This window comes from Lycorma delicatula, chromosome 1 (genome assembly GCF_047948215.1).
Source record: "Lycorma delicatula isolate Av1 chromosome 1, ASM4794821v1, whole genome shotgun sequence".
NCBI lineage: Eukaryota > Metazoa > Arthropoda > Insecta > Hemiptera > Fulgoridae > Lycorma > Lycorma delicatula.
Genome location: NC_134455.1, coordinates 29,518,355 through 29,530,762, shown reverse-complemented (window position 1 = coordinate 29,530,762; position 12,408 = coordinate 29,518,355). Strand labels below are relative to the sequence as shown.

At 29.1% G+C, this 12,408-nt stretch overlaps 1 protein-coding gene across 1 annotated transcript in view; it reads right to left on the bottom strand.

Moving 5' to 3' along the window:
• The window catches only part of qin (tudor domain-containing protein qin), a 435,556-nt gene that overhangs the window by 66,514 nt on the left and 356,634 nt on the right, over positions 1-12,408 (bottom strand). Inside the window, exons 22-23 of the mRNA XM_075382212.1 lie at positions 5,940-6,155; positions 2,410-2,558 (exon numbers count right to left, since the gene is read on the bottom strand). Of these exons, the coding sequence (XP_075238327.1) occupies positions 2,410-2,558; positions 5,940-6,155 (365 nt within the window). The remainder of the gene's footprint in view (positions 1-2,409; positions 2,559-5,939; positions 6,156-12,408) is intronic.

Sequence of the window (12,408 nt, the reverse complement as noted above, 5' to 3'; positions counted from 1 at the left end):
TTGGGTTTCAATTAACCACACATCTCATCTCAGGTATGGTCAAACTGAGAATGTACAAGACTACACTTCATTCACACTCATACATATCACCCTCATTCATCCTCTGAAGTATTATCTAAACGGTAGTTACCGGAGGCTAAACAGGAAAAAGATAGAAAAGGTTAATTTGAATAAATAATTAAATTTCTAGTTTTGTGTTTCTACTTTATTCCTAACAGATTCCAGCAGCCATCATAAATTAACAGACATATTACATAAAACCTTCTAATCACCATGGTGCCGTTATAATACCTAAGTACCTAATTTTTCAATAAGCGATAATGGTTCATGAATGATGGGAATAATGAATGTTCACAACAGTTGATTAACTGAATTTTCAAGCCACAAGCCAGGATTACCTACTGACGCACATGTCTCATAAGGGTTCAATAATTCATCTCATTTTTTTATACATACAACTCTATAGACAATCAATGCTTATACAGGGGGAGCAGAGGAAACATGTGTTTTTTAAACTGCTAATAGTCAGCGGCGAGTGGGAGTATTGATCTTTGGTGACCTCTGGTGGACAGCCCAGACTATACAGTTTCAGCAGCTATAGAGCGTAGAACATCGTGTGTTTGCTGTCAAGCAGTTTTTTTAAAAACAATGATTCTGTGGTCACGGTTCAACATCTTTTCCATCAAAATTTTAATGTCAAACGTCAAGGTACAGTTCTAGAATGAGACACCATACTCTAATGGGTTGAGGCATTTAGAGTACTAGATTAGTGATGAAGAAAAAACCACCTGGCCTTCCCCATTCAGTGTGAACTCTGGAAAATGTAGACGGAGTGAGAAGGGCAGTTCTTGCTAGCTCGAAACAATCCACTAGGCGACAGGCTGAAGCGCTGGGGTTACATGGTGATCTTAAATTTCACCCATAAAAATAATGATCGTCCAGCAGCTAACTGAAAGGGATTTTGTGCATCGCAAAGAATTTTATGGCAAAATAAATGCCATTCTTATGGAAGATGCAAACGCCCTAATAATGATGAGTGATGAAACCCATTTCCATCTAGATGGCTATGTTAACATACAGAAATGTCGGTACTGGTGTTGAAGAACCAATGTGAACTACACCAAAAACCTCTCCACAGTTCAAAAGTAACAGTGTGGTGCAGTGTCTCCAAGACAGGGATTGTTGGTACTTTTTTAAAGAGGGGGGAACCAAAGTTAGAGTGACATGAGTGTGCTACATCAATATGTAAAAGAACTTCCTGCGTCCATAACTGGAAAGACATTGAGTGAACATGAGAGAAATGTGTTTCCAACAGAATGGTACCACAGCTCACATGGCGAGAGCATCAATTGAAGTGGTTCGCCAAATATTTCTTGGACATGTCATTTCACGATTCGGTGATGTTTCTTGGCCCATGATCTCCTGATCTATCGATTTATGACTTCTTTTTTTGGGGCTATGTGAAATCGAGAGTGTATGTGAACAAGCCTCACACAATCGAAGACCTGAAAATTTCCATTCATCAAGAAATTGAAGCTGTGTAGAATCCGACAAGAAGGATGTCATCTTACTAACATTATTTTCTGAACCTAATTAAGGTATGTTGATTTCAAAAATACAGTAAAATATCATTATTTAATGTAAAACTTTTTTTTCTATAATTAAAACAACCGAAGTTATTCAATAGTGAAAAACATGCGTTTCCTCTGCTGCACCCTTTGTATTGAATCAAGTACAGAACTATATAATGAGTACCAAACTGAATGGAAATGAACTGAACTCAGAAATATCTATCACATAGGTTTTTGTACAAGCCATATTTAAATCAACAATAAACAGAGCATTTAGTAACAGGTTAGTGACATAGTTAGCCAGAAGTAGAAATCTTCACGTTTTAACTAAGGTCAGCTGCTCATGTAAGTTTCTAGCAGCCATCACTTCACCTAATAACAGATTACCATCACCTGAATGACTCTTCCATTTTTTTTTTTTTTTTGAGGGTGAAAACAGTTTTGCATTATCATCACCTGAACTCTTTCCTAAAAACTTTAATAAACATTACCGATGTTAGAACCTAAAGCAGTTTCACCTGTTCACAACTGCAGCAGTATTATGAAAAATTCCACACTGTGGTAAAATTTACCATCATACTCATGTTAAATACTTTTATTTATTTTTGAATAATTAAAAAGAAATGTGGCTAAAAAAAAAACTGTAGTACAATTAACCACCGGTTGGCTGAGCAGTTGTTTGTATGCTTTTTTGAATCAGCTGATCTTAGCATTAGTCTAAGAATTTCCAGCAAGATTAAAGTAATTTTCATTTTTATTTTCAATTTTCATCACTCTTAAAATTTGAAAAAAAAAATCTTCAAAGATTTTTTTTTCCAGTTTTAAGACAAAGACCTACCTTTTGTCAGGCAGAGCAAATCCCTGATCAATAAGATATTTATTTATTGAACGCCATTCATGTCTCGAAGGTTCAAGAGGACCGCCATCTATGGTATGCTTAATCCATAACTCAGCAGGTAATGACTTTTCCTCAGGATCCACTTCACCCTACAACACACAAAAACTCTTAAGGCTGCAAACAGTTTATCACAGAAATATGATAAATCTATTGTACTATTGGTTACTTTAGAGAACATCAAAGTATAGCTTTTGGTCCTGGGAAATACTTACTCCTTATGACCTGATGGAACATAAACAACTATCTCAGAAAGCATCCTGGAAACTGAAAGATTCGTACTATGACACAGTTACAAAGACTAAAAAAAATTGTGTATATTCCCAAAGTTAAAATGATGATACAGCTACTTGTTTGCATAAAGTATCTGTTAATAACCTTAGAAGTAGATAAAACTTGAAATATATATAAAATAAACATATGTTCAGTTATTTCAATACTTCAACTTTCCAATTTTTTTTTTCTGAACAAACTGGCAGATTATTATTGCCCACAATCCGTGAATAGTGGAATGCTTATATTGTAAATTAACTGATGATTTTTAATTATCCAAAAATGAATTGAAGTTGAAAAAGCAAATATTTTTAAATTTGTACAAATGTCAAAGAATAAAGAAAAAGTAATATTAGGTTGTAAAGACCATACAAACAGAGGAATGTATTAAAAATAGATATATATAAAAAAAATATATATATGCAAATAACTGTAATAATAACATTGAAACTACTTAAAACTGATATGAAATTTTCAACATTTACATAAGCACTTTATAAAATTAGTTAAATAACAATATAAAAATATTTTGATACAAACAAGTATATTGATACATACATAAGAAACTCGTGTATAACAACTGTGGATTTTACATGACACTTAGAAATATGGTAGTAATCTGAATATACATCAGAGCTGATATGGAAAAACTAGGGAACAAAACTCGGTTGGAATACTCTGTCTTCAGCTGTGAACATAAAATAGAATGTATAACTGAATAGGTTTCTTAAATAAAACAAGGTTATTTTGTACAATAGAATACTATAATTTATTGCATCTGCCTTTAGCTGTGAAAGCCCTAGAAAGGCTGTCATGTTAAAAATTATATTAATATTGCAACCAATCAATCACTTTGTTCTGAAGAAGGATACCTGTTTACAGCAATAATCTATCTCTCTTGATCTGAAATGGACTCTATTAAAATCTACATATTCTACCGTATTGTGTTCTCAACTACATATTTTGACTTCAGTAGTGGAACTGGTTTACCAAATATTTAGAGATAAATTCTGGAGTATAGCTTGGGTATTGTGTACATGCTAACAAGATAGACATTAAAAGATAATAACTAAGACTGTTTGCAAAGTGAACTAGAATTATTGTCATTTTCGAAGAATCTGATGAGACTAATGATGAAGCTGTATAATTATGAATTCTAAAAAGTATACAATTTTTTAAGCCTATACAAAAGTTAATTTAATATGCCAGATGTAAATAAATTTATTAAGACTAGAATCAATCCACCATTTATAATTTAAACTTGCATTAAACTGCAAACATGTACATAATAAAGAAGTTTATAACAAAATGAATAAATTGAATTCTTAATATATCTACATTAATAAAAAAGTTACATCTGAAAACTTCAGATATGTCCGTTTAGTTTTAAATGCAAGAATCAATCAGTTTAACACTAGAATGGTCAAGCCGGGTCTCTAAAACCCAGCAGTTTTGATTTTTAACTATTTTTCTACTAAAAGTTATTATTTTTAATTGAGCTCTCATGTACCTTCAAACACCCTCAAGAGGCCTCTAATGTCACAATTCAGCAACTCATCACATCAGTCTGTGAATAACAATCCACAGTAAATAGCAAGTGTAACTTATATAAAAGTAATAACAATAAATAATAATTACAAAGTAAACAACAATAAATTGCCTGTGGGCGTGACAGACCTAGCCAACCATTCTCATTACTAATTTTAGTCTGTGTAAAACATAGTATTTTAGTGTTCTATATGCAATTTTAGCCAGTTGTGTAATGTACTGTGATTAGTATAACCTCTATCAATGTTTTGATAAACTTTGAAAATAAAATTGCTGGCCATTGAATGGTAACATCTCGGCCTTTCATCCAAAGGTCCTGGGTTTGAATCTCGGTCAGCATGGCATTTTTCATATGCTACATTTCCATATCCCACACACAACCTTAAAGCTTATGTGGCGATATCATAAAAAAAATTCTAATATTAAAGTTGGACAGATTTTTATGACGATTTAAGTGAAGTTGATGATTCAGAATTCAAACAATTTACTGACCATGATAGCAATAGTGAATGTGAACTTAGTGATGGCAAAATAGAAACTGCAGAACCATAAGTGCCTTCCATTTCTAGCGTTCCCACACCCACTTTGGCCATGCTATTGATGCAGAATCAGGTATGATGCCACTATGCTTCTATTTGGGTAGAGATAAAAAATCAAATGGAAGAAAAACATTTTCCTGCAAATGTCAGAACTAGGTGGCACATCATAATCTCCAAGCATTTACCTGGCAGTGAATGCAAGACATGCAATGAACAAACACACACACCAGAATTGTGGTAACTGTTTTTCAGTGAACCCTTGATTAATAATCGAATCTACAAATATTCTTATTGACTCCATTAAATAAAATTACCAAAGTGATACACATATGGCTAGACTAAAAGACATGAAAAAATAAAAGCTTATTTTGGACTGCTGTACATAGCTGGAGCTCTGTATGAAAGTAAAATGAACATTAAAGTTTTGGAATACTGATGGGATTGGGGTAAAAACTTTTAGAGCAACTATATCTTTGGAGAAGTTTAGATTTTTGATGTGTGTGTGTGTATGAAGAATGTTTTGAAAAGTAAAGAATTTACCGATAAGTATCCTGTTTATTTATCATGCATTTCTCTTCTAATCTAAGTCAAATTAAACCTTACATTGTTACCTTCGTAAATATGCACTTAAGATATTAGAATACGATTTTTATTTTTTAAATAAATAATTTTTTTCAAAATACTTACAATAAAAACCAATATATTTTTAAATTTTCTTAAAAACAATTAAAACCTTTTCAAAATGAAATAATCAATATTATCTTATGAAATCTTATATCTCAGTAGGCACTAATTTTTTTTTTAATTAATTTTACTTTTAATTAATTTATTTCTAGGGTCGAACAGACTTAGCCCAATTGTTTTTGTAACTTTTTCTGCCCACCACCCTAGAGTTAATTCTACAAAAATTCAAAAATGTTTTTAAACAAGTTTTTGGACACGCTAATTTAGAGAACTAAGTTGGCTAAGTTAAGTATGTCAATTGAGCTTCTTCATAATCACTCTGATGTGTAGAGTTAAAGAAAAATATTCAAAAAATTTAAGCACATTAAAAGAAATCTTTAACTTTTAAGTGAGATAAAGAAACTAAAAAATATGTATGCAGATATTTACTTTCTGAGAGAAGAAAATTTTATTATTAGCTTCCTCAAGGTGTTCTTCAAAGACTTCAATGGCAATTCCAGGCCATGTTTTTTGTCCACCAGCAGCAACAATCCCTGCCAAATGACATTTAAAAGCACCATCTCTCACACTGCAAAAATCATCCACAAGAGTCGCAAGACATGATGAATTTACAGCAACAGTATCCGCTATGTCCTTTAACAATACCTAAAATGAGATATTTTAAACAAGATATTTTAGTAAGTTACTTGAGAAAAGTGGCATACTTCTAATACTAATAAAATATTCAAGTAAAGCAATACACTGAAATTTTGAAAACTTATAATGTAGTAATATCAATGATGAGTAGTAAATCATTATCTCTTAAATTATTCTTTAACAGCATAATTTTTATGCTATTTCTTTAAAATAATAGAATGTGGAAAACTCAATAAAATGACCATAAACAGAAGAAAGAAACAAAAAAATTTAAGAAAGAAACAAAATTAAAACTTAATTATTAAAACTTCCTGAATTTCTTTTTAATTGGCAGTGTTCATAATAAACAGTAGTTAATATTTACGAGCATAAATAAAACTATAATTAACTTCAACAAAAATCAATTTAATAGAAAATTATTAAATTACAATTAAATAGGAAATATTAAAATGACCATAATATTAAATTAGCTTTTATTAATATTGGGAATTCGCATTTATTTTTCTCCAAAAATAAATAATATTATACCAAATTTTAAATAAAAAATATAGAAAATATTAATAAAATATGTAATTAGATTTGCTTATCTTGTAATGTCACTTATGTATTTTTATTATTCTGTTGTATAGTGTTTTGAATTATTCTCTAATCTTCCATACCTCCTGTTTAAATATCACCTAATGAAATTATTTCTCAAGGATAGTAAAACCATACGCTCATATATCTCTTAGCAATGTACATGCTTATCTAAGGCAGCCATATTTTCCTTGTGTATATCTAAATACTTCAATTAATTTATATCTCTTAATAAATCTTTTTATATTTATATAAAATTTGTAATACCTCCCACTATAACATTTAACAGTTGTGCTTAACATTTAACAACAAGTGCTAAAGTACTTTGTTTATTCAACAAAGAATATAAACATATTTACTTGATTCTGCAATTTTTCAATTGTTTTCACTCTCTCTCCCATATTACTCATCCATCTGATAATTCTATTTTTTAGGGAAGATATCAATTGAATGTTCCTTTACATAAACTAATTTGGGTTTGGTAGACATCAGACCTGTTTACCTGTAAAAAAGCATGTCTTTCTTTCAGTTTGAAAAATTTCTAGTAATTTCTGCATATACGTCTAGATTCATTAAACCAGTAACTTTTTTAAAATTTACACAAAATGAAACGTGAAGTTTAATGAGCCATTTTTGACAACTAGGTATTTTTCCTTTATTGTGTTTCATGTATTACCTTAACTGCTGAGAAATATATGTGGCTCATTAATAATAATCTTACAGAATCGAGAGCACAATTGGTAATTTTTCTTACTTTGGATGCCTTACTATGAATAAAATTTAAAAAAATAATTTGTTGCAGGCAACCTTTATAAGCAAATAAACATTTTTGTATTGAGATATTACATAATTTAGTTTATTCATAATTTAATTTTATAGAATTTAGGCTCTACTCATAGGGCTCAATAATTCTAGCACTAATTACACATAAATAGATGTTTTACTTTCGAGTGGAAGTGAACCTGAAAATAAATGAGACAAGACTATAGTAATCACTGAAATAATTTATGAGTTTTATAAATACATGAAAGGGAAAAGACAAAATGTTAGATTATTACTCCTATTCTTCTAATTCTCTTAGATGATATAAACATTTGGTTATTCACATATTTCATATTATAGTCATACATGGCCATAATTTATACAACAAATTCAGTGGTACGTAAACAAAATTATAGGATTTCTGTATAGCAGCCTGTGAGTTCTTGTTATCAGACCTAGATGTAACACTAGTAAAGAAACCTAAGATTAATCAAGAAATGCACTTATCCACCTTCCTTCCTACAAGTAAAACAAGAAAATAAAGAGACAGTAAAAAATGTATGGCAGAAAGAAAGAACTAGACCCAGTTATACTTGCTTCCATTGCCCCAATTTAACTAGCTTATGCCTAGAACAATGATTTGAAAAGTATTATGAATAATAAAGCTGCTTTTTAATAGTAGATGATTTATTATGAATGTTTTAAGGACAGTTAAATTTTCATTTGCTAAAAATATGCAAAATTTTCAAAAGTTAAGCTAAATTGTAACTTTTCTTTAAAAAAGATACTTAATAACTAATGATATAAGAAATATTTATAGGTCTATATTCCATTTAATATTATTTTTATCACCAATCCAATTGAATGAATATTAAATATTAATTTAGTTAATCCAATTGTGTAATTAATTATAATATTTTTATAATTAACACTTTATTATTTTTTATTTTATCTCTATAGATAATACAAATGTTAAAAACTTTATTATATTAAAAAAATATATTTAAATTACTGACTTAACAATAAATATTTTAATTTATTCAAAGCACTTACAATTTTCACTTTAAAACTTGAAATAAACTATCCTTAAAACTTTGCCAGACTTAAAATAATTTTTATAGAAAATCAATATATCTTATGTTAAACAAATTCTATTAACATAAGGAAATGTGAAACTAAATGATAAAAATAAAATTAAAAAAGTGACAATTGAGAGTAATATAAAGATATAAGAAAGGTTTATCCAAAAATAAAGTTTCAAAACTGGGGAAATAGGTGGTGAAATATTACCACCAGTAACTGAATAGCTTGCTCAGCTTGGGAAGTGTGTTAAGAAGCTATGTTGTTTGTCTCAATGTGTAGTGTGTAACACTTGGTTCATTCTGTTGCTGTTAGGATTTTCTCCCACAGATTCATTTCTAACAATTACAGTTAAATTATAAGTTACTGAATTATTAAATATATATTGGTAACATATTTTTATGTATAGCAAACATGACAATACTAGAAACCCACAGTAACAAAGTTATATTTCATATAATTGAACAATTTTTCATAATATAAAATTGTAATAAAAATATAAATAATGAATAAGTAAAAGTTGAATATAAAGACTGGCTGCTTAGAATGATAATAATATATTTAATTTAAATTATTCAAAGATGAATAAATTAATAATTAAATATGGCATCAAAACAATAGTCTACTATAATTAAACTTCTTAATAAAAAAAAGATGACTATGCATCCATCACGTGCATATAGGGGATCTCTCATCCCACTTTCCTTTTGATGAATGATCACGTGGTTGCCGATACTTCTCTAGTTAGCATTTTGTAACTGACAGTTCTAAGCAACACATCTTAATAAAATTAAGCACCTATGAAATTTACTACTCTACAAGCTGCATAATACTGATCAGATTTTCCTCACTCCTTTCTATTTTTTCTAAATATGAATAAAAATAAATTTACCACATACTGTACTTATAAATTAATAAAGGAAAAATAACCTTAGTAATTTTATGAATTATTTGAAAGTGATTGGGGTAAAATTACAGCAGTTATTGTGTCCACAAGAAAGTGAGAAAAAAAAAATATATATATAGATATAGTTATATAATTTGAGCTGATGGTGGTTTTGGAGTTTGGGAATGTGAAACGCAAAGATATGTCAAAATTTTCCAGAAGTCAAATCATGGTACCCATTACAATAGGTAGCATTCTTATGTAATCAACCTTCATTCTTTCTTTTCCTGTTTAGCCTCCGGTAACTACCGTTTAGATAATTCTTCAGAGGATGAATGAGGATGATATGTATGAGTGTAAATGAAGTGTAGTCTTGTACATTCTCAGTTTGACCATTCCTGAGATGTGTGGTTAATTGAAACCCAACCACCAAAGAACACCGGTATCCATGATCTAGTATTCAAATCCGTGTAAAAATAACTGGCTTTACTAGGACTTGAACGCTGGAACTCTCGGCTTCCAAATCAGCTGATTTGGGAAGACGCGTTAACCACTAGACCTGAAAGAGAAAAAGTGGTTCAGGTTCAGCACAATCATCTGGGAATAAAAGGAAAAAAGGTTCAAAAAGAACTAAGATGTAAGTACACATCTAGAAGATAGAAATGAAAATTATGAGAGAAAAAATAATGCACTGGAACAGTTATATGATGGTAAAAGCCTATGCGTAATTAATTGTATTCGACTGGAATGAATGAGAGAAATTATATATTTAGGGATAAGATTTGCAGAAGATAGCAAGTAAGAGAAAGAATTGGGTATAAAAGTTCAAGACAATTATTTAATTTTTACCAGAATGTCAAAAGCTTATTATACAATAAGAGATTTGAGAAAGAGCAACCGAAATGGCTCAGGACATCTGAAAAGAGTGCAGAATGGGAAGCGGTAATTTTTTGAAACAGAAGAGGAAAGTAGAAGACTTACGTTTGAGACCTAGGAAGGTGATATGACTGCAAAGTAAAAAAAAGCCATGAAGTGAAGAATCATGTTAAAAGATGTTTTTTTGGAGAGGAATAAATGGAGAATTACCCAACAGGGAAGTGAAGAATCATGTTAAAAGATGTTTTTTTGGAGAGGAATAAATGGAGAATTACCCAACAGGGAAGCCTAGAAAATGGTAAAGTATTACTGTTATCAGCATTAAGAATCATTTTTAATTATCATTAAAACTCAATTTTGAATTTTACGTAAACAATCAAAGAGACTTCTATCAGTTAGTAAATTCTATTCAATTACATGTATCATGTATACATAGTTAGAATATCACAATCAGTAAAAAAAATAAAATAAAAAAGACTATTCACATATTTATTAAACTTCTTTGTTCTACTGAAATAAAAAACTACACTGCTTATTTTATTAATTCTACAAACTTACCAAAACCATACTTTTCAATAATTTGGTGGATCATACATTTTTACTTATAATTGCACAAGTATAGTTTTTGGAAAGGTTTTAAATACATTATTATTATTATTATTATTATTAATATATAAAAAATTTAAGTTACTTTGTTCATTAGAGATAGTATGTTTATTTTTAAATAAGTGTCTCATTTGATTTCATATATGTATTTTTTAAATAATGCTATTAAGTTACCAGATGCTTCTCTCCATTCCTTTCTGTGTTTGTGTTTACGCTTAGCACATAATTTACTATCTTACATCCTGATTTATCTGTTTATATAATTCATCTTTGTCTTCCCTACATTTTTAACTTTTTATATATCCCTCAATGACTAAATTAATAAAAAAACTATGATGTAAAAGCAATTAATAAATGAAAATAAATCATATTTATTTTATTTTAGAATGTTTGTTGTACTTTGTTTATGTTGTTTTTATTTTATATGTTAATACGTGTTAACAATCTCTTACAAGATTCTGTCACAAATCTCTCTCTTAAATTGTTTATCTAAAAAACCACTTCAATTCATACTGCAAGATTTTAATATTCTCTAATAACATTATATTTCAAAGGCCTCTATCCTTTTTCTTTCCATTTTTACCACTGACATTTTATAATGACTACTAGGTTAAATGCAAGCATGTCCTCATTAGACCTTATTTTAAACTTTCAGTTCATTTTTCCAGTGTAACCATATCACGTGTTTTGATACCATATTTACTGTAATTAACTAACTGTTCATGTCATTTATAATGTTTTTATTAAAATATTTTTATTTTAACATCTTTTTTAGATATTTGTTTTCAAACATACTACTAGGATATCATATAAAAAGATCACTTAAATGAGAGATAAAAAGAGTTATATAATCATTATTCACTTCAGTTATACTTTACAAAACTTTTATTTGCACATTTTTCATAGATTTGTTGATGAAATTAATACTACAAATATTTAATAATTTCTTAAATATTAAAGGTAAAGGATTTATAATAAATATCAGTTTCAATGTTATTATTTTAACTTACAGTAATGTGAAAAAAACAAACTGTTTTAACTTGTTTCAACAGAATAACAAGGTTTATTTTTATTATTAATTTAATTACATTTATTTTATATTTGTCATTTATGAATGGATTATAAATAAATAATTTATGATCCATAATAGTATTTGTGTTATATAAAATGCTAATTTGAAATCCAATTCATGGAGTAAATTTCAGACAGATGTGTATCACATTATAATGCCATACAAATGAAAGAGATAAATTTTAGTATCAAATTCGAGTTGATGGAATATATACTGAATAACAGTAAATTTTTTTCCTGTTTAGCCTCTGGGAATTACCATCAGGTATTACTTCAGAGGATGAATTAGGATGATATGTATGAATGAAAGTGAAGGGTAGTCTTGTAGTCTCAGGTCGACCATTTCTGAGATGTGTGGTTAATTGAAACCCAACCACCAATGAACATTAGTATCCACTACCTAGT